Below are 23,240 nucleotides of genomic sequence, written 5' to 3'. Positions count from 1 at the left end.
GTGCCCAAAGGGGTTTTTTGCAACTTGGAAATGCTTGCCTTGCACTGCCATCAATGCTCTTCGTGCACAACAGCTCAGAGTATGGAAAAGCTGCCTCTTATCTCAACGGGACCACAAACTCACATGGCTGGGGTGAAGATGCCACAGCTTGCTTCTGGCACTCAGGGCAAATCACAGCTCAGAGTTTACCCTGAAGAGGAAATTGCCAGTAGCCTCCACCCAGCACAGCTAAAAGCCTTGCCTAGAGCCATTGCGACAACCACCTGTTTTAAAAAGCAGTCAGGATTATTTGTCAAACCAACACCTTGTGGTTATTTTCAGGGCCCACCCTATTCCCGTGACTGCCATTTCTTTATAACTGTTGTTAATACTGAATTTTAAACTGTTGTAACCCAGCATTGCTGGTGAAGTGCAAGAAATACATTTAACGACATGCCAGCCCCACTGCACAAAGAAAGCGGGCTTTGGGAACGGGTTCCATGCTTTATGGCAAACGCCTGCTAAGTGCAATTGGAGGAAGGCTGGCTGACCTCATCCTCCTCTGAAATCCAGATAGAGACAGAGCTCTGGTCCTGACTGCTGCAACCTCAACATGCAGTTGCTTCAGGCTAGAAGAGGCCCACATCAGTCTGCTGAAAGACCGCAGTTGGTTGATTGACTGATTTCGTTTATAGTCCGCCTTTTTCTCCAAGGAGCTCAAGTTGGCATACATAGTTCTCCCCCTCCTCAATTAACCCAACAATGCTGAGAGGTAGGTTAGGTTGAGAGGCAGTGATTGGCCCAAGGTCGCCCAGTGAGCTGTGTAACTGAGTGGGGATTTGAACCCTGGCCTCTCGTATCTTAGTGTGACAATCTAACCACTACACCACACTGGCTTTGCAGTCATCTGGTCGAGCATCCTGTAACTAGCATGCTAGAGCAAAATAAGAGTAACATGCCCCAAGTTTCTAATTACGCCGGGAGCAGAAAGTTGTCACGCTTGGTTGCGGCCGCAGAAAACCATCTCACGTCTTCTAAGCCATGCTTGTCGAGATGAGCGCAGCAACCTCTTCCATCATATTTTTAAGGACATAATCATGGTGTGGCCTAACCCAGTTCTGTCCTTTCTCCTGTGGGGCTGTCAGAAGCCTTACTACAGTCTCACAGACACCCTTTCCCCTTCCATGAGGAAACACCATCACCTAATCCTCCAAGTGCTACACAGAACGGCAAAGTCGATCACTTAATGTTTGCCAAGTCTTTATGCTGCAGGAGTAGAAACAGGTTAACTCTCACCAGGCTAACTCCAGCTATCTATAAGCCCTTTGCTCCTTCCATTCCAATACAGAGCATCTTTATGAAAACCCCTTCGCCTCTTTTGACGTCCTGCAATATACAGGCAGGGGAAACTCATTTTGCTCAAAGGTTCACTCATTTGCCTTTAATAGACTGTGTAGAGGCTACCACAGAGATCGACAGAGAAAGCCTTTCAGGGTGAGCAAGGCCCAAGAATACCTTTTTAGTACAGAGAGAGAGAGAAGGAAGCCTCCCTTTCATTTTGCTGCAAGTATGCAGTTTGACCTCACATCGTTTTCATCGTTTTTAATAGGATACCAAACATACAGATACCTCCCTTCCAAAGCAGACTGCTTCAAACACACAACAAAAAGTTGCAGTTGTTAGTGACCCAACGTGCACTGTGGTAGAAAAGTGAACTGTGTGAACATAGGGGCTTTCAATGTTTATAGTTCTATTTTTGTCTGTATATATAACGATAGATAGATATAACATTTTGGAAAGACAAAGCATCACTCTGTGACTGTGTTATTTTAATTGTCTGTATACCAACTGCAACTTATTTTTCAATAAACATTTACAAATGAACAGCTCAAGACCTCTTGACATTCTGCTGGATCAAGTGTAAAGGGGGAAGGAAGAGAGAGACCTGTGGGTGACTGAAACAGCTAAAGGATGCTTATAAATAGCTGATAGAAATAGCAAGAATCTAAACCAGGCAGAGTGACACATGACAGACATTGGCTTTTTAAAGCCCCCAACAGTTGAGAAGTTTTAACCACAGCAGACCAGCTAGAAACTGGAAACTTATTTGTGAGCTGGAAACTTATTTGTGAGTCAGAGCCAGTTGTATGTTCAATTTCATACTATTTCTGCACTTTAAAACAGAAAAAGAGGGGAAGACAATTGCCAAGAACAGCTGCCTGGTTTTATTTCACTCTTTCCAATGGGACTCAGGTGAGATGCCTGTGGTTGCCTTCAATAAGCCAGAGGAGACAGAACTGGGGGAGACCACTCTGCCTGCTACATGGGGCCTCCCAAACTACTTCTTGATGGGCACAATGAGCACAGACATACAGCTAGATGTATCAAAGGATCACTGAGAACATTTGGTAAGCTATTCTGGTTTCATCCAAAAGGGGCCATAGGTCTCCCACATAACCCAGGAGTCTTAACTCTGCAGGTTTCCCATGTTTGTGGGAAGTGTGTGTATTTGTTTCCCGTGTTTGGTGGGGCCACTGGAAACATGACCCTGCCTTCCTTTCCAACATACTCTGTACATGTGATGGAAAGGTCCAAAGTACCCTACATTCTTAGTTTTACTCAACCTTGGTCCTCCAGATGTTTTTGGCCTACAACTCTCATGATCCCTAGCTAGCGGGATCAGTGGTCAGGGATGATGGGAGTTGTAGTCTCAAAACATCTGTAGGGCCGAGTTTGAGGAAGCCTGGTTTATATCTCTTCCACCCCTCTAAAGCAAACAGGGAGTTCTTGTGACACCCCCCCCCCCCCATTCGAGCAGTACTTGTGCAGAACTGCTACTAAATTGTGTCAAGCAAGAGCCAGGTGGATTCAGTAAAGACATCCCGATATAAGATCTTTAAAATAATAATTACTTGAAAATACTGAAGTGAAAGGCTGCTGACATCAAGCCTTGAGCAATTACAATAAGGTGGCAGATAAACTGGAAAAAAATCTGTTTGGACAAGCAGCTCAGCAGGTGGTCCAATAGGGGCCTGGACTCTTCCATTTCATACCACTGGCTGGTGGAAATGGCATGACTGATTTGTAGCCTCTCCCACCCACAATGCAAAATAAATGTTCCTGCAAACCTGGATTTGGGGGAGGGTTCTAAACAAGCTGTCCTCATGTGCCAATTCCTATGCGAAGGGTTGTTTTTTGGTGGGACAGATTTTACCTGTTGCCAAAGTATTTGCAATTTCTCTTTCTGGACTTGAACAAGAGGTTGCACACTCTCAGCTGGTGTTTCTCTGGTCTTTGTGAGTGTATTTCACTTCCAAGGTAGCCCACTAGGAAAGGTCTCTGCAAGGAGCTGTTGAGGCTGCTTACCCTGTGGAGACAATGTAAAGGAGGAAGCTCTCCCTGGCGACAGGGTGGAATTTAGATCCTAGCCAGCTCTCTCCTACCCGCTTCTAGGTAAACTCAAAGGAAGTTTGCATTTCAAGGCATCAGATGGCAACATAGGATGGTGGTCAATGTGGAGCAGCATTTAATGAGCCAACCACTGGCTGATCTAAGCCAGCACAGATTCCTCAAAGACAATGGAAATAACTGAACTTGCATCACAGAGGCAGAAATGCACATTTTACACAGAGAAGAAAAAGCATTGAATACCATTTTTTAAACCTACATGCAGTTTTAACAGAACAAATCTGGGCTTCCTTGGAGAAACATTTAAGCTTGACAGAAACAATGCTTTGAAGTCTAGATGCAGATATTTTCTTAAGAAGTTCCATCCCTGTCGATGGAAGAGACTCATCCAAAAAGCTGAACTGGGGTGAGAGACAAGAGTAGGCCAGAGGAAAGGCCCAAATCCATACTTGCCATGGCACTTTTGCCCAGCTCTACATTCCCAACACCCTTCCATCCTGTGCGGCCTGCACAACTTACATCTTATGTGCGACTGCTTCTGAGCCATTCTCAGTGGCTTTCTGCAACCAAAATGGTAACCTTCCGATTTTTAATATTTTTTTTACAAATGAAAACAACCCCTCCCTGCCCATATTTCCATATTGTGCCAAGGTCAGAAACTAGCTAAGTCATCAACGGTGGTGGCAAACTAGGCTCCACCCACTGGGAACTTGCAATTCCAGCCATTTTTGTGGCAGGAGGCCCGTTGTCACTGGATTTCCCCAGCTGCCGCCACTCAGGAACCCCTTTAGCCTGCCAGCACCTTCCCCAAACTCCCTCTGCCCGCCCACAGAGCCGGCTGCTCTATACTTTTCTGAGAGCCTGCCTTCCAAGAAACGCGATTTTTAAAAGATGGAGACTGGCTTTATTGAGTTGCCTGGAACAGCTAGCTGATGATCCTGCTGATAGCCTGCAAGGAGGGGAACTCCTCCTCCTCCTCCATATGCAGGGCTTTGTGGGAAAGGAGGTCCTGTTGGGTCAGCACCTGCTGGCATGTGGGACAGACGCAACAGTCGAGGTCGGAGCCCAAGTCTGTCTGCCAGGCGCTCTTCCGGTTCTTCCTGGATCTACCAATGGGGGAAGCGGAGGAGCCCAGCCTGGCCTTCAAGTCATTGTGAGCGGCAAGCAGTTCCTGCTGCTTGGCCGTGTCCGGCAACAGCACAAGGAGCTCGTTGAAGATCTTCTTGAAGTTCTCGCCCAGCAGCTCCTGGCAACTCTTGTAATACTGAGCTGCAGAAATCAGACCCTTGGATTGGAAAGGAGGGAAGGAGATTGAAGAGTCAGAAAACAGGAGGAGGCTGGGAAAACAGCCTTCATGCAAATGATGTCTGGAGCGGAGACAAAAAAGTTATCACACACCCCCCCCGAGCATTTATAAAAATGTACTAAATCACAAGCCCAAGTCTGCTCATGGTTTACTAGAACCCCATGCTCATCAAGACATTGCAGGGTCACCTAGATCCCTTGAAGTCTCTGTTGAAAAGGCGACTGGGCAAAAGGTTTGTGCAAATAGTGAATCCCCTGCAGATACCACATGGGTCACTAGGGAGATTTTCCCCAACCCCAGCTTCTTAGGGACCCTTGGAGCATGAGAGAAGATGAAATGGCCTCTTACTGGCAGTGACTGGCCCTATAAGCAGATCTTATTGGCAGTGCTTCCAGTATCTGGGAACATGAAAGTACATTTCCTAGAGAACCACAGGAAGCTCCCTTGCTGGAGAGCCTCCACCATTGCCCCAGGAGATTTTATAAACAAACTTGCTCAAAAGCAGCAAGTCCAGAACAGCTCTCCAGGCCTGCTTTTGGTACAACAAAAGTACCTTGGTCTTGTTTTTCAGGTGATGAGGGTATGTCTCCCTGTGTTTGACTAGGCTAACTTACTCCACAACCTGGGTAGGGTGACCAAGAGGTAAGCGATCTATGGGATTCACCACAGAATCCAGGTTTACCTTGTGCTAGGGATAGCAAAGTGCTGGCACTATCATTATTATGAATAGTAATTACATATACTGTATATCCCACCCTTCCTCCCAAAGGAGCCCAGGGCAATGTCACTGAGCAGCCTTCGGATTCCAGTGGATACATGTCACTGCTTTCTGACCTCACTACCCCACCATAAGCCACAAAAAGCCACCAATGACTTCACCAAACAGTGCTAAAACACAGGCAGACACTTAACATCAAGCCCAGGCCCACCCAGATTGCCACCCATGGGAAGAACTCTCCGCCACTGGATGTTCCAGTAGAATCGTCTTGCAAGTGTAGCTAAGGGGGTCTCCCTGCTGCTCACCTGCCTGAACTGCCCGGAGTATGTCTTGAATTTGTTGAACTGGGATTCGTCTTCTTGCAGAAATTCCTTGATTGACTGAATTAGATGGATGTTCCGCTGCTGGAAGTTATCCAGGATCAAATAGGGTCCCTGACAAGGTTTTGGCCTGTTTTGAGAGGGGAGGAAAAATGCAAGATCTGAACTGGATCCTTGGATGTTATCAGGAAAAGGTGTCTTGTTGAGGATGCTCCCTGGAGAGGCTCTTGACACTCCTTTCTGGTTACTGATCTGAGGCTTCCCCCCTTTTGAGGTTTCCCTCTCCCTACAGTAATTCCTAAATGGTGTGCCACAGCACATTCCTGAAACATGGCAAAACTGCTGCTCTACTGTGAAAAACAGGACTAAATTATCAACACATAGAGAAAGCTGCCAGCTGCTGCCCTGTGTGACTTTCTGCTCCAGTGCTTATGGATGAAATATTGCTGTTGCTCTATGCATTTTTGAGTGCAAAACTTTTTTCATGATGGAGCCTGAAATGCTTGCAAATTCCCTAGAACTAGAAACACCCTGTTTGTAAACTGGAACTAAAAAACCAGCTGTAAACAACACATTTTTCCTTGCATCTTTGCAATGAACACAGGGAGAATTTTTTTTGTTTCTGGTTCTAAAGTATTTGCAAGCTTTTAAAGCTCCTGGAGTTTTGTACTCCGAAATGTGTAGAGCAGGGGTCAGTCACCTTTTTCAGCCGTGGGCTGGTCCACCGTCCCTCAGACCATGTGGTGGGCCGGATTATAATGGGGTGGGGGGTTTGGTTTGAATGAATTTCTATGCCCTACCAATAACCCAGAGATGCATTTTAAATAAAAGCACACATTCTACTCATGCAGAAACATCAGGCAGGCCCCACAAATAACCCAGAGATGCATTTTAAATAAAAGGACACATTCTACTCATGTAAAAGCACGCCGATTCCTGGACTGTCCCTGGGCCGGATTGAGAAAGCGACTGGGCTGCATCCAGCTCCTGGGCCTACCCCTGGCGTAGAGCAACAGGGATAGATAGCTTTCATCCATAATCACTGAACTTTGTCACTTCTTGGTCTGACTGTCCCTCTTCCGGCACACTCACCTTTCTCAGCAGCCTGTGCTGAGGAGCATCAGGTGTGCCTGAATCACACAATCCCACTTTCCTCAGAGGCAGTAGAAGCACAGGAGGGGAGGGCCAATTCCAACTCTAAGTTCACATGAACACCATACATTTAAAGCACATGGCTTCCCCCACAGAATCCTGGGAAATGTAGTTTGTTAAGGCTGCTGCAGGGAATGGTGAGGAGTAGCTACAGTTCCCAAGATGACAGATGCCATGACTCTTCAAATAGTGTAATGCTGCTTTATGGTGTGGCTGTTACCTTACACACAGTAGAACAGCATTCCCCAACCTGGTCCCCTTTTGGACTATAAGATTCAACAGCCCCATCTGCTGCAGCATCAGTTTTGGACAGATGGCTCTAGAAAATATCACTTTTCGAATGCAAGAAGAAGAAGAACCCTACCCACACCCTCATTCTGAATTTGGAAAGCATGTGCCTCAACTATCAGAAGTTTGAGAAAGAGTCCCTAACCTCTACGGAACCGCCACCTTGGATATTTATTTATGGCAAAATATTTTTAGTGTCGTTCCATAAAAAATCCAAGGACAATTTGCATAAGAACATGCCACCTCCACCCTGAAACACAACTAAAAAAAGGAATAACGGAAGTCTAAAGAACCATAATAAGAACACAATAAATAAAGGCCTTATAAAGAGGCTTAAAAGCCAGATTTTTTAAAAAAAGTGTATGAAACTAAAATACTGCCCAGATTCAGAGGCAACACCAGTAAGCTAACGAGCCATGGCTTATAGTTTATAGTTAACATAACTAGAAACAATGGTATTAAGTGGCATATAAATAAAACAGCAATGATAAACTATATTTAAGGCACTGGGTTGGATTTGCACAGAACACCAAACCATGGTTTAACCAATATTTACTGTGGTTGAATGTTATGTGCAAACCAAGCCTATGTCTACAAAACCTGGAAAAACTAAAGGTGCCAGGAAGTCCTCTGTGGGGAGAACTTCCCATAATGGAGGTGACATCATAGAGAAGGCCTCTTCCTTTGCAGGCCTCATCCTATACCAGAGGGTGGGAGGGACCCTGAAGACCTATGTAACAGCCACTCCATAAAGATGCAAGTCAGCAACGCCACAACACACAAGAGCCAACTACTTACTCTTTCACAGGAGCAGGGGCAGACTCCGAGATGCTAGTGGGTGGAATAGGAGTGAAGCCAGGGGGTGGTTTGCTAAGAGGGACTGACAGTCCCGGAGGTGGCGGGGGGCTATTAAGCAGCACCACGGAGTTGAAGCCTGGAAAAGGGAGTGGGAGAGACAACAAGCAGTTAGATCTGGCACCAATGGCATATGCAGCCAGCGATTTAGACATAGCTCTTTTGTAGTACACGGCAGGTTGCTCTGTACATGATCAAGCGGCACCCTAGAAAACTGGTCCTAGTCCAGTGCGTGGTAATGGGAAACCTGGGTTCAGATTTCTGCAGCCGAGGCTCAAAAGCTTTCAAACATCTTTTTACAGCCAAAACAGTTGTTGCTTGTTCATTTATTTCATATAATTTATACACCACTTGATGGTAAAATAAACCCCTCAAAGTGGTTTAGAAAAAGTGATAGTGGAGATTCTCAGGCGGCCAAATTCTGTACTGATGGAAGAGTCTTCACACCCACACCCACCCAGAACACTCACCACCCCAGGAACAATTCTTCTCAAAACCTGAGGATGCCTGCAGCCTTTTACCTGGGGGTGGAGGCATTCGGGGTGGTCCAGAGTTTCCGAGGGCTGGGAAGTCTTCCTGAGGCAGCAGGGTCTGGCTGGCCACTGGGGGCTTCTTCAAACCAGGGGGCTCTTTAGAAGCGTTGCAGGTGCCCACACACTTCTCTGAGTGACCGTTCGCAATAGCTGGTACATCGGCGTCGGCAGGCAAGGTTGGCACCTGCTCAGCTTCCGGTGCCTTTTCCGCAGAAGGAATGGGGGCTGGTGCTTCCTGCAAGATGGAGGGAGAGGCCACCCTGGGCTTCTCGGCCCCAACTTTCTTCTTCTTGCCCACTTTGACAAAAGTCTGAGAATTTGAGGCCGCCAGCAGAGAGGAGACGTCGACCATGGTCGGAGCACTGCGGATCTCCTGGCTAGTCAGGCCACTGCCGCTCTCCTGGTCGTCGCTGCAAATGGCAGCCTTGTTCTTTTTGCCACCTTTGCCGCTGCTGCTGGGGGCTGCCTTCCTGGCCGGTTGGCTGGCACTGGAGTTGCTGGTGGGCACGGCTTTCACCATGCTCTTGCCTGAGCCGCAGTTCCAGGCGGAGGTGAGGGTCGAGGCCGCCTTGATGTTTGGCTGCACTTTGGACACCAAGGCCGGGAAGTCCTCCTCCTGAAAGGCTGACCTCCTGGCTGTGGCCGTGTAGGTTAAGGACATGGCCGATGAGACCGTGGGGGCAGTCGAGGAGGAGGCAGAGAGGCTTGGGAAGTCCTCTTCGTCCAGTTTCACCGAGGCTGGCTGGGCCGAGCTGCAAGAAGAAAGCCACGTGTAGAAAAGCAAACCTCCCCCGTCATGCAGCAAAAAACCCACCGGGAAAGAGGTGCTCTACTGAACTGTTTTCATTGAAACTGCACAGAATTAAATATATGAGGGATATGGGGAGCCCCAAGGATAGAATGGGAAACTTATTTGGGAGCCTTGGGTGCTAACAGGAGAGTGAGACTCTCTTCAGCCTGCAGATCAAGCTGAAACAAGACACGGAGGCAGAGGCGAACCTGGGGCTAAAGATTCCTGCAGTGCAGGGGGTTGGACTAGATGTCCCTTGTAGTCCCTTCCAACTCTACAATTCCATGATTCTGTAACTGGCTTTGCCTTGGAGTGAGACCCGCTCCCCTCTTAAACTAGGTGATATGCCTGACCTTTTGGCCCTTTCCAACTCTGTCATCCTACTAGATCATAAACTCACCTCTGCACAGAGCCCACTGCTGTCGAGTTAATGGCAGGAAAGTCATCTTGGCTCAAAACAGCCTTTGCAGCAGTTTCCTTGGGAGCTTGGGAGGAAGAACAGAAAGGCAGGCCTAACTTAGAGATTGTATTCTAGCAAGCATCCTGAAATACGGCCCCTCTCCTGCCTGGTGCTGAGCCCACCCTGGCCCTCAGAGGCCGCTCTCACCTGGCACATCGGCTGGAGGTTTTGGTCCCCGCTTGGAGGTGCTCAAGTCCAGATCTTTTGCATCTTCCTTTTTGGCACGGGAGCCGTCCTCTTTGTCCTCCCCCCGCTTCTTCTCTTCTTGCCTTTTGGCGGCTACAGATGCCCTGACAGCTGCTGCAATGTCTCTGTCTTCTTCCTCCCTGTAAGGATTTTGAACAGTGCCGAGCAAGAAAGGCCAGAGTTAAAGGGACATGTCTCCTACCTCTATAAACCAGGTGGTTGGGAACCTTCAGCCCATGAGGCTAACCGGGCCCAACAGAGCCTCCCCTCTTGGCCCATGAAGCCAAGCCACACCCACCTGCCATTCAGGCTGGGTTAAAAGGGCTTTGCAGGCACTACCAATCAGCTGATTAGTGGCACTTGCAAAGACCCATGCACTGATTGCTGGTGCTTGCCTACAGCTGCATGCACTGCTTTGCATCCCCAACAACCAGCTGACTGTCCAGGCTTCAAGTACTGCACCCACACAGTTTAATTCCAAACCACATGAGCGGAAATGGGTCACTTGTCATTGTGACAACAGGCAACTGGCAGGCTGGCCCCGCCCACCCAACAAGCTTGGTCCATACAGGAGCAGGGGAGAGAATTGCCCCATTGGCTGGCGAAGGCTGCTGCAAAGGTTATCATGCTATACTGTTCTTGTAGAAGATGGTGTACAACAAGTTATGCTAGATTATGAGATAACCCTTTGAAGTCTGGAAAAACAGAAGGGCTCGCAGAATCTGGGCTGCCACTTCAGGGGAGATAAAAGCCAGAGGCAGCTTGGTGCTGCCACCTGCTGGCAAAAGCAACACATCTCCAAAGCCTCATGCAAATAGAATGCACAGCTCACTGTCCTTAATACCTAAACAAATCCACATGGTTTCTAATGGGTTTTGCTTTTTCTTAGGCAGGCATTTTTATAAGTTGCTTTATGCATGGAAAGTGTGTTATAGAAGTACAATAGGTTGTTGCAATGTTCTATTGCTTTCATCGTAAGCTGCATGTGAGGTATCTTAAAACAGAAAAAAACAGAACGTGGATTTTATAAACAGGAAAAAGGGGTTTTGCAACACACCCTCCTTTGCACTGACCTTTCCTGCCTGGGCCTGAGTCTTTGGATTTTGCTAAGCGTGACAGTGGTCCAACTCTGGCAGCAAGCTCTGACTGCATCCTTAAACTAAGAGGACAGTACATGTCACATCCTGATTTGCTACCCTGTTCACAAGCCAGTTTCCTGCCCATTGAGACGACACCCAAAGGCCGGCTGAAGGTCGCTCACCTCTTGTATCTCCAGCTGCCTCTCCGGTTTTGCTGCCCACCTCGTGGCCCTGACCGGCCTCCTCTCACTTGCCTGTTGTATCGATCAACCTCTTCATAGTCCTCACCACCCACGACACCTGGGACAAGAAAGATACGGGGCCAGTCAGCCTCACACTGCTATTTTCCACCTTGTATGGGATCAGTCACCGGTGTGTGTGTGTGTGTGTGTGTGTGTGTACAGGATAGGATAGGTACAATGGAGGTGATGTAAAACAAGCATCAGATAGATCCTAGGCTTGTCTCAGCCAAAGCCTTGCTAATTGCCCCCAACTTAATTAGGGACATTCAAACCAATTTGGGGAGATTTGGGTGGGTGGGTTTGTTTTTGTTTTATAAATGCAGGCCATGTATCTGCTGCAACTGAAATGTTGCTCCTCAGGCTTGTCATGTCAATGTAGAGAGAGGTATTTTGTGACTGACAGGTCTAGTTTTTAATCAGAGGCAACGATACTACCAGGGCTCTTCCAATCACCGTGCTTTGGGCAAGGGATGCTGAAGTGTTATATCACCTTGCTCTTGCCTGTTCTGTGCTCTGTCCTAGTCCTGCTAGTGGCACTTGCTTGGAAAACGCTAGTGGTGGATATGCTTCTGCCTCTGCTGCATGGTCACACATCCACCTCTATCAGATCAGCTCTGCACTTAATTAGCACAAAAGCTGACGGAAACAGAGAACACAAGCCTAAAGCCAGCCTCCACCCTCCATCTTGGATGCCTCCAAAATTTGGCCAGTTAGTTCATTGCTCAGGACACCTCTGCAATGGAATGCCGTTTTCCTACAAAAACACAGCCAAAAAAACCAACATGATTTTTGCCTCCAGTGCTTCTTTCTAGGCTATAAGAGAATATGCAAACACCCCATGATAATCACACAGCTGAAAAACACTGAAGTGAATTGCCTTTGTCCTTTGAAACAGCCAGCCCTTCCCTGCCTGGCCAGTATGGCGTACCCTCATTTCTCCGCTGATGCCTCAGCGCATAGTTGAACTGGAGGTCAATCTGCCGGTTCTGCCTGGCCTCTGCCCGGTTCTTGCTGTGACAGGCCGTCTTGTGGGCTTTGTAGTCTATCTCAGTCCGGAAGGCATGAGTGAACTGCTCGGTGCTGCACCGGCCTTCTTCGCAGAGGAAGTGCTTCTCGCGGAAGTGTTCCCGGAGGTATTCATAATCGCTGCAAAAAGGGTAGAGGGGAGGCATGCACTGTGAGCTTATCTGTGGACTTGGTTCAGTACCTGGAAAGTCCATACCATAACAGATTTGAAGCACATTGCTTCCTCCAAAGAATCCTGGGAACTATGGTATAGGGATGCTGGAAATTGTAGCTCTGTAAGGGGTAATCTACAGCTCCCAGGATTATTTGCTGGGGGGTAAAGAAGCCATGTGCTTCAAATGTATGGTGTGGATGTGACCCAAGTTTGTGGTGACAAATACAGGTGGGAAAATGGAAAAACTCTAAATTGGGCTGGGCAGGATTTGGACCCCTGGGCAATTTCTAGGAGGACCACATTGCACTGAACTGGTTACTGGGATTCCTGCAGAGAATGCTGAGTGAAGAGAACTTTGCTCTGACAGGGCAAGATTTTTCAAAGAATACATATGCAGGATCAGTTAACAGTCAGGCCTGAAGTGTTCAGAGTTCTCCTTGTGTGCCCCAGCTTTGTAAATTTACAGCACGTTGGAAAGTTAGGAGAATTTGGTTTTTAAAACAACGGGCAGACTATTCAAGACTGAAGCCAGTTCTGAACCTCAAGAATGACAACTTGACTGCCATCTATACTGCTAGTGAGTAAAGCTGGTTGTGTCCATCAAAGGTGACCGCAGTGTGGCAAGGAAAGAACCAGCACTGTGGTCATCTTCAACAGTGATGAGGAGAGAGCAAATGCTTATTTTTAGGGTTAATCATTTCAGGGGGCTATATTGGAAGTGATTCATGAAAGGAAGGAAGGAAGGAAGGAACTTTTCCAGCTGTCTCCAGCTGCATTTTCACCAGGGGAGGTGGAGGCTGGCTTGACTCCCAAGAAAAAGAAGAGGAGGAGTTTGGATTTGATATCCCGCTTTATTACTCCCCTTCAGGAGTCTCAAAGCGGCTAACATTCTCCTTTCCCTCCCCCCCCCCACAACAAGCACTCTGTGAGGTGAGTGGGGCTGAGAGACTTCAAAGAAGCGTGACTAGCCCAAGGTCACCCAGCAGCTGCATGTGGAGGAGCGGAGACCGAACCAGATTCACCAGATTACGAGTCTACCGCTCTTAACCACTACACCACACTGGCTCTTGATTCAACCTGACTCCTTATCAAGCAGAGAACATGTAAACCCTCACCCATTTTATTCAGTCAAGGGTTCTGTAACTGAAGTGCAGGCTGGGCTAGTTTCATCCCCAACCTCTCCTGCTACCCCAGGAGCAGTCATTTGTCAAAAGAAGCTACAATTCATGGCGGCTGCTAGCCCTCCACACCTGACCACCATCTCTTCTTATGAACCTGGGCACAAGCACCTGGTTCTAGGTTGGCCAGCTGCATCAAGAACCTTAAGACTGATTAGCCACAAGCAAATTCCCATCTGGGGCGCCGCTCTAGCTGTGCCCACGAACCTGTAGTATTCCTGTGCCCCATCGGAGTCACAGAAGTGGCAAAAATAGTGGTCTCTTCTCAGGTGCTTCAATAACTCATCATTATCCAAGTAGCGCTCATCACAGAATTTGCACAGGGGGTGGCCGCGGTGAGAAGTGTCATCGGGGTCCCCGTGGATTCTGTGCCGGGCGAGGTCCTTACGCGAATACCACTTGCGCTCATAGGTAAAGATCTAGAACACAAGGAAACATGTTGTTAACTCCTTGCCCTCAAATAAGAGCAATGTCATTGGGAAGGCCAAGACCCAGCCCCCTACCCAACCAAGTACCCTGGAGGACTCTCAACTACTTGCCTTCAGGTGTTTCACACACAGTCTGCAGCAGAAGAGCTCGTGCTGTTTCCTCATGTGCTGCTCCAAGTCCACAATGGTGGCGAATGGCTTGGCCTCTGGGCACAGCGGGCATTCGTGCTGCAGAAGCTTCCTAAAAGAAAGAAAAAGGCCAGAGGACACAATTTAGCTCCTCCAGGAGCTATTCCCTAGTTTCCCCTTTGGCACATCGTCCTTTTAATTAAAGCACCAGCAGGAGGAGAAAGGCGCTGTATACATCAGGTGTGGAGAACCCCTCCAGATGTACAAATCCCATCAGCCCCAGCAAGAATGGCCAATGGGCAGGGATTCTGGGATGTTCGGCAATATCTGGAGGGCCAAAGGTTCCCTGCACCCGAAATAGCTTAGTGCATACTTCTGCAATGTTCAATATAGATCACTTACAAACACAGAGAGAGTCAGCATCAAGAAAACCTAAAATGCTTGTTTTGCATAGTTTGCCCTTCTTGTTTAGGAATTGAAAACCCACCCCCTGGCCATGGAAATCCAACTGAGCTCCCATTCTGGTTTCTTGAGATTTCATCAGATATTGCCCTCTTAGGTAGGGCAGACTTCACCAACGTGGTCGCCTTCAGGGGTTTGAGACTATAACTCCAAGAGGCTAGGGCAGATGGAAGCTCTAGTCCAAAATATCTGCTAGGTGTCCACTTGACTAAGGCTGACCAAGATGCACTTTTAAATACTATCTTGAATCATCCACCACATAGGCTATGTTTCCAAGCAAGAGACCAGACAGGCTCCATGAACTCTTGAGTAAACCCCACGGTGCCATGAATCAGGATTTGACACAGAGATTCCTCAAGAGGAAACCAATGTATATAGATGGCTATCTTCTAGGTCATGGGTGGGCAAACTAAGACCCAGGGGCCAGATCTGGCCCAATCCCCTTCTAAATCTGGCCCATGGATGGTCTGTGAACCAGCGTGTTTTCACATGAGTAGAATGTGTGCTTTTATTTAAAATGCACCTCTGGGTTATTTGTGGGGCATAGGAATTCGTTCATCCCCCTCCCTCGCAAAATACAGTCCAGCCCCCCACAAGGTCTGAGGGACAGTGGACCGGCCCCGTTTTAAAAGTTTGCCGACCCCTGTTCTAGGTGCTCCTTTTTGGGATGGGACACTTCGCCCAATTTATCTAAGGGGAGTAAACTGCAGAAGATTTACCTATAGAGAGCATAAACTTTTCCATCAGTAAAATAGATGTCATATTTCTTCTCGTGCTGCAACTGGTTGAGTGCAATAGTTGAAAAGGATGCCAACTTCTTCCCAAAGACCACCTACAGAGAACACAAGGAGGAGAGTTAGAGGGCTTGCTGGGCCCATGACTGATGATACATACAGAACTATGTTCCATCGGCCCAGTCCTAAAAGCTGGAATCCATAGGGTAGATTCTGGAGTGGATAACACCTAGTGGATAAAGTGTGGAGTCTTGATGAGGAAGACACAGATTTGAATCTTAGCTGAATGCACTCACATTCTAACCTCTTTCACATGAGAGACATTAAACAAGGATGAACCATTGCTGCCAATGAGCCAGTGGAACGAAGCAGGAAAGAAGAGAAGATATCAATAGTTTTACCCAGATGAGCTACTTAAGCCATGTGAGCTCCCTGAGAAATTTAGCTGTGGCTTTCAAAACATGTAGGTTGCTAATCCGGCATGTGTACAACAAGAGGGGCTGGACATGGGGCTGTGATGTGTGAAAAAAACTTGAACAAAGTCACGAGCCAAAACAAGTCAACAGCCTTTAAAAGGGGTGAGTAGTTTGCAGACCGCAGACTCCATTCAGCTCACATATTTCATTGGTTCTGCTCTGTGCCTGCCTCAAGGACTTTTGCCTGGCTGGAATGTGTCCTTGAACTGTGACTATGCTGCTTGCTTGTCTAGACTAGGAATGAAGAGGGATGGGTGGGTATATTCTTTACACATACAACATGTATAATACACACACAAGTGTGTGGCACACACAGACAAACCTCTGCCTTTTGAATGGCTGAGAAGTAGCCCACTACCCAATGATGAGAGTCATAACAGTTACCACATCCACCTTTGACTTGGGCCCTGCCCACCTCTGGCGTGCAGCCCCCAGAACGATGCCCATGAGGGAACATTGCCCTTGTGGGGCTGGGGGGGGGAGTCTCCTCTCTAAACTCATTGCCTGGTCCTGCATTTGTGGGTAGCAAAAACCAAGGACTTATGCAACCCCTTCCTTGCAGGAATACCCAAAACTAGGGGGGGGGCACTAGGCAGTTGCAGAGGGACTTAACAAATCACATGGGTACTTCCACCATCCTGAAGGACTAAAATGCTCACATGATAGAAGTCGCTTACTATCCAGCAGTTCCAGTTGAACTTTAAAAAAAAAAAGTTTCACAGATTATTGGTGTGTTGCTCACCCCTCCCTCAGCGACTGGCGCGGTCGGCTGAGCTTTCATTTCCTCGCAATTTAAACATTATGTAAGAGGAAGTGCCTCTGGCTGGTGACACACCATTCCAAGAATAAATGGAATGTATCATCTCCACTGGGCATGAGAAAAATCCAAGCAAGCGAGTCATAAACCCGGATCGTTGTTGAAAAGGCTTGGGGCGGGAGGTTGTTCTTATGAACAAACCAAGTTACTGAGGGGGAGACCCAACTCAAGGGCAAGTCACAAGATTCTGGCTAGCTACACCACACCACTGAGACACTGTCACTAAGAGAAACTGCCCACAGGTTTTTCTTTGTGGTCACAAGAGACAGAAATGCCTCTTTCAAAATGCTGAATCTTCAACATCTCCTATGTCTATGAAGTTACTGGATTCTGTGGCTTGGTCCATACTTCTCTGCGCACTGGGTAGCACTCAGCAACTCCTTATTTATCAGCCTAACCTAACTGCCATGATTTTGTCTGACCATAGTTCTGTGACAGAGTACATGTTAGGCATGCAGAAGGTTCCTGGTTCAGTCCTTAGCAGTTAAAAAGTTGAAGTAGGAGAGACTCTGGAGAACCACTGCAAGTCAGTGTCAATTTCAGACATTGCAGACTACAACTCCCATCATCCCTGGCAAGTAGCCACACTGGCTAGAGTTGTAGTCCAAAACTTCTGGAGGGCTCCATGTGACTCCAATGGTCTGACCTGGTATGAGGAAGCTTCTTAAGCACCAATGGTTGTTCTGAATTATACTGGGCTAGGAGTGGCCGATGGGACCATATAACACCAGTCCTAAAGGATTGGCTCCCAGTGCATTTCCAAGCACAATTCAAAGTGTTAGCCCTAAATGGCCTCGGCCTGGTATACCTGAAGGAGCGTCTCCACCCCCATCATCCTCTGAGGGTCTTCTGCTGGTTCCCTCACTGCAAGAAGCAAAGTTACAAGGAACCAGGCAGAGGGCCTTCTTGGTAGTGGCGCCCTCCCTGTTGAACACCCTCCCTTCAGATGCCAAGGAAATAAACAACTATCTGACTTTTAGAAGACATCTGAAGGCAGCCTGTTTAGGGAAGTTTTTAATGTTTGATCATGTTTTTACTACTCTGCTGCAGAGTGGCTGGGGAAACCCAGTCAGATGGGCAGGGTATAAATACATTAGTACCCTGGGTTACATACACTTCAGGTTACAGACTCCGCTAACCCAGAAATAGTGCTTCAGGATAAGAACAGAAATCATGCTCCGGTGGCGCAGTGGCAGCAGGAGGCCCCATTAACTAAAGTGTTGCTTCAGGTTAAGAACAGTTTCAGGTTAAGAACGGACCTCCGGAACAAATTAAGTACTTAACCCGAGGTGCCACTGTAATAAAATTATCATTATCATTATTATTCTAAGCACTCTAGGGAAAGGACAGGATGCAAAACATTTAATTAATATTCCTGAATAAAGGAGAGGCTGCCACTGATGTCATCACCAGGGGACCATCTACAGAGAACCTCAAAGTCCTCAGCAGAAGAGACTGGAGAAGCTGCCTTTCCCACATGGGAGGCCTGAGCATTCCAGAACTTTATAGATACTGCCCAATGTCCAAGGTAGGGCTGGCTGCCAATGTACAACAGAGAGAGGTCCCCCTGCTCCCAACTCTACCAATCTAACCCTGCCTGCCATCTCATTCTGGTTCACTCTATTCCAAGCCCAAAAGAGCCACTTCCAGTGCAAAGGCAACTTGACGAGGTAACAGAATCACAGCGATCTACTCCAGTACTTGGCAGCAGCTGTAACAGGATGCTGCACTGCTAAGAGCATGGAGGAAGGCAAAATAGGGTGTGATAAGGAAAAAAGAACAGGGCAGATTGCCAGCACTGCAGAGGCAAACACACAAGGAAGTCTGGGTCGTTTGCTATGGTGGGTTCCTCAGTATGGTACTTAGCACCCTTGGAATAACCATCCACATGCCCCTGTTCCTTCCGTCTCACTTTTTACAAAGTGCCCAGTGACATTTTTGTCCTCTGTTTACTTGTTAATTCTCTCTCACACCTGCCAACTCTCTTGGGGGAAATTTAGCAGAGGCAGAGGTGTAGCCTTTTTATGTAAAATGAAACTTAGCACAATATGCCATATAAGCAAGCAGAGAGGACCACAGAAAGCTGCCTTATCCTGAAACACAGGCCCATCTAACTCAGTAATGTCCCCACTGAATGGCAGCAGCGCTCCAAGGGACACATGGGACATTCCAAGCTCCTACCTAAAGATGCCATCAGGGATTGAACCTGGGGCTCTCTGCATGCAAAGCAGGGGCTCTACTACCAATAACCTGCCTGAGACATGAAAATAATATGGCAGTGTGAGCACTGTACTTTGTATTATACTCTCATTTTGTAAGTAACTATGACAGACACACACACAGACACATGTCCCACCTGCTATGCAAGTATCTAACACCCTGGAGCTCCCTGCCACTGAACTTATGAATGGGCACATGGAATAGGGTGATCACAAGGAAATCAACAATGTCATGCAATGACCTCCTGGGCAAGGTGCTCTCTCCCTCTCTCCTGCCTATTTCCCCATATCAGTATCTTTTGGACTATTGCATGTCCCATTTCCCCTTGCCCCCCCAAACATTCCCAAAGTACTGGACCTGAATAAGCTGGAAATGCTAATGCCTACAACAGATTTACTCCCAAGAAAAATGATCTCATTGAACCTTGATCCTTAAGCAAACATACTGTTCCTGCAACTGGAACAAAAATGATATCACTTGCTGCTGGACTGAAGCCAAGGAGGACAAAGAGAGCAGCCATTCGTTCTTGAATGTACAACAGTAGGCACCTTATGGGCATATCTACAAAATAAGCTCCCTGCTGGAACAACCAGAGGTGTTCTGTTACTGGGAGATTCACTTATGTCCCCAAATACATGAGATAAACCTAGATTAAACATTTTCAGGATTTTTCTATATGGAGGATCCTTAATATTCACTTGCATATCACTAGACCAGGGTTGGGGGAGCTTGTGGTCTCCCAGGTGTTTTTGGACCCTGCCATCAGCCCCACCCAGCATAGCCAATGATTAGAGAAGTCCATGGCTTTCCCACCTTTACACTAGAGCAGCCATTGCCCACCCAGCACCCTCCAGACTAAAGGCCTATCCCATTTTAGTGTTCAGACTCTGAACAAATATTCAGCCCCATAGGGAGACTGCTGGTTCCCAAAGGCTAACTGCACTTTTAAGACACATTGTTAAGTACATAACCAATACTGAATTTGATTAATCAAGATGTGCCACCTGATACTAATGAGGTCTATTCCTCATTGGTAGCATTCAGGGGAGCACTGAAGTAACAGGATCAGTAACAACAGTGAGGCACAGCAATGGTCAGGGAGCAATAGCAGAATGTACACACTGAATCTCTTCTGTCTCACAATTTTGCCAGATGAGCAGAGAGAAGCCTCAAAACATACAACACTCAGGCAGCCTGGATTCTCTGAATGTAACCTGGCAAGAAAGGGGAGCGGCAAGGAGCAAAGGGATGACTGGAAATTTGTTAAAACTGGGCTAGTAGAACTACCCATTAGAGCAGGAAGAGCAAAGGTTGTGCCCTCCAGGTGTAGTTGGACCATCCTCTTTTTATAAGAAAATAAACATATTTTTAATTGATTTTTCAAGGAAAAGAACATGTAAACATATCCCCTCCCAAAACAGATTTCCAATCACCATTGACAACTTGCCATGCTGGTCAATGAGGAATTTTAGTCCAGCAACTTCTGGGGGTCATAATGTTGGCTAACCCTGCATTAGAAGCTTCAGGTACTGGCGAGTAGAAACTAAGAAAATAGTGTCAAGCCAGTTTTAGCAGAATTCCAGGAACCTGTAAAAAGATTTTGAACCAGATGGACCAAATGATACAGTGGTACCTTGGGTTAAGAACTTAATTCGTTCTGGAGGTCCGTTCTTAACCTGAAACTGTTCTTAACATGACTTCCACTTTAGTTAATGGGGCCTCCCACTTCTGCTGTGCCACTGCCACGTGATTTCTGTTCTCATCCGGAAGCAAAGTTCTTAACCTGAGGTACTATTTCTGGGTTAGCGGAGTCTGTAACCTGAAGCGTCTGTAACCCGAGGTACCACTGTACTTGCTCTTAGCCAACAGGCCGAGAAGCGATGGTAACACACTAGTACTACCCAGCACAAAACACCACAACAGCGTAAGTAGGGACAAAGCTCTGTTAAATTGCATGAATCCTACAGAAGTGGAGCTTTAAAGTAGTGTCAAAATGCCCAGAGAATGGCAAAGAAATACTGGAGACCACCTGAGAACCAGATACAAGCTTTCTTTGAAGGATGGCTACGCAGGCAGAAGCATTGGTAATTCAAAGTCAAAGGGTATGTAGATACCCAAGGCCAGCCTCAGGGTTGAATGCAACTCACTCTATTAAAAACTCCTCTATCAGTTGGCAAGGAGTAGACAATATGTCTCCATAGCCTTCTGTGGCCTGGACACATTAAATCCCCAAATTATGATGTTAGCAGCACCAAAAGAATGAGAAGCCAAACTGGCTTTACTGCAAAGTGAGGCTTGTCTTGAATTAGGAGGTGTTAAACAAGCAAAAAGGGTGAGTCTGCAACTCCACCCGTGTGTATACGTGTTTGTTATACATCTCATGCAGAGCTCACAAGTACTGTTTCCTATTTTGTTGAAATAACTGACCTTCATAGCTTCTCCTTCCAAAACAATAAAAGGAAAATACTTTGCGAAGGTCACAAGGTTCTTACAAGAACATGCTGTTATTCCAAACCAGAGGACGGCACAAGATAGTATGAACATTTAAACAGAAGAGATGTGGAAGTGACTGGCCACCAAGTTATAGATTTCAGCAGCTGTCCATGCACTTCAAACTCATCCCATACACAGAAGGGGCTTGGCTCAACAAATACTCTTTGGTAGGTTAAGAGGTGGCAACTCAACCCTTTGGAGCATAAATGGATCAGCAAGTCCTATAGAACAGATCCGTCACATAAACAGCCTGCTGTTCATCATCTAAGATACTGATACTCAGAGGTTGACCGTCTCTGAGCTTGGAGGTTTTATCAACCTATTATGGTTAACAGCTAAGAACATAAGAGACCTGCTGGATCAGACCAAAGAGCCTTCTCTCACTGTTGATCCCCAGCAACTGATAACAACAACAACAACAACAACAACAACAACAACAACAACTTTTTCAAATAAAGCAGGTAACACTAACAAAAGTCCACTGCTCGTTTTTTTCACTTTGGTGATAAACAACATTAGCCACACTCAGATCAGGCCCAATGAAATTGGTAGGCCTAATTACTAATACTGCCCATTGATTTTGTGGGGTCTGTTCGCAATAATGATGGATCTCACCCCCACCCCCACCTATAATGTCAGATACTGGACTGTACCAAATTAAGTTCTACACTGGGCAGACCCAGTGAAACCAATGAACCAGAGTTACTTATGTCCATTAATTTAAATGTGTCTACTCTGGGTATGACTAATGCTGGACGTGATCCAGAGTGTGTGAGTGTGTGTGTGTATATATATATTCTACACTTACTTATAATACACTCAATAGTACAAAACTGAAGTAACGCATGCTTAGAATATACGAATGAAAGACGAAATATATAGCTATATTTCTAATGAAATTATCTACATTATCAGTTTAGCAGTTCTGAAAATAAAGGCATTTTTCTTTTTCAGATCTCTTTAGATCTTATTCTCCGTGTGTGTGTGTGTGTGAGAGAGAGAGAGAGAGAGAGACAGAGAGATACCTATATATTTCCCCCTTTTAGAGGTATCTCAGAAGCATTTGCCATCCGTAGTGGGCTGTAAGGATATACAGTATAGGATTATTTGTCTTTTATGTAACCTGCCTTGGGACCCTTGGGCGGGGGTCGGGGCAGGGCAGGTAACAGATACAAGAAGTAAAACTGAAAGCCAGAGCCGGCCGCGGCCCTGCGAAGAACAGGGAGCCTGCTTCCCTCCCTCCCGGCACCGGCTCCCCGGCCGCGCTCACCTGGGCCAGCTCCTCCCGGCAGACGGCGCAGTAGCGCACCCCACAGAGCGCCCGCATCCGCACGGAGCAGCGGTAGCAGATGGGGTGCTCGCACCGGCCCAGCGCCACCACCTCCAGCTCTCCGCAACACAGCACGCAGCTGCTGGGTGTCTCCGAGCCGCGCGGCTCCGGCCGAGGCGAAGCCGCCATGGCGTTCCCTCGCCGTCCTTTCGGCTGCCTGCCTGCCTGGCCGGCCACGCCGCCCCTGCGGCCTACTAGGCCCGGAGCGCAGCCTAGCAACCGCCCCCCTCGCCCGCACAGAGACGTCGGCCTAGAGCGTCGGCGGCAGCGCCGCCTATCAGCGAGCGGAGCGCGCACGCACGCTTCCACGTCACCGCCGAGATCTTTTGACGAAAAGCGCCGCCGTCGTCGTCGCCGCTTCCTGCGTCGCATAGACTTAATGTCTAGACTGACACACGGGTAGCGAATCCCGCGTTTCTAAGTTTATCTTCCCCGCTTCCCTTTTTCCCGGGGGGGGGGCGGAACTGCGAGCGTCCC

The 23,240-nt window shown here is 47.5% G+C and overlaps 1 protein-coding gene across 1 annotated transcript; it reads right to left on the bottom strand.

Moving 5' to 3' along the window:
• Positions 1 to 1,787: 1,787 nt before the first annotated feature.
• Positions 1,788 to 22,988, bottom strand: ZNF598 (zinc finger protein 598, E3 ubiquitin ligase). The gene is made up of 12 exons (XM_082199017.1): positions 22,704 to 22,988; positions 15,413 to 15,525; positions 14,214 to 14,343; positions 13,882 to 14,093; positions 12,245 to 12,462; positions 11,257 to 11,374; positions 9,957 to 10,135; positions 9,750 to 9,834; positions 8,548 to 9,311; positions 7,970 to 8,105; positions 5,717 to 5,861; positions 1,788 to 4,672 (listed from the first exon to the last, which is right to left on the bottom strand). The coding sequence occupies exons 1-12, from the start codon at positions 22,890 to 22,892 to the stop codon at positions 4,313 to 4,315; spliced, it is 2,649 nt and encodes an 882-aa protein (XP_082055143.1). The 5' UTR covers positions 22,893 to 22,988; the 3' UTR covers positions 1,788 to 4,312.
• Positions 22,989 to 23,240: the final 252 nt, after the last annotated feature.

The sequence above is a fragment of the Podarcis vaucheri genome (genome assembly GCF_965113315.1).
Source record: "Podarcis vaucheri genome assembly, chromosome: 14".
Classification (NCBI taxonomy): domain Eukaryota; kingdom Metazoa; phylum Chordata; class Lepidosauria; order Squamata; family Lacertidae; genus Podarcis; species Podarcis vaucheri.
The sequence above is the reverse complement of the archived record's forward strand: the minus strand, read 5'-3'. Positions and strand labels throughout refer to the sequence as shown.

Coding starts and splice junctions, on each gene's coding strand:
- ZNF598 (XM_082199017.1), bottom strand. CDS start 22,892: ATGGCGGCTTCGCCTCGGCCGGAGCCGCGCGGCTCGGAGACACCCAGC. Junction 12,463..13,881: donor GGGGCACAGGAATACTACAG/GTTCGTGGGCAC, acceptor CCCTTTTTGCAG/CGATTATGAATACCTCCGGG. Junction 5,862..7,969: donor GCCCCTGCTCCTGTGAAAGA/GTAAGTAGTTGG, acceptor CTCTCAAAACAG/GCCAAAACCTTGTCAGGGAC.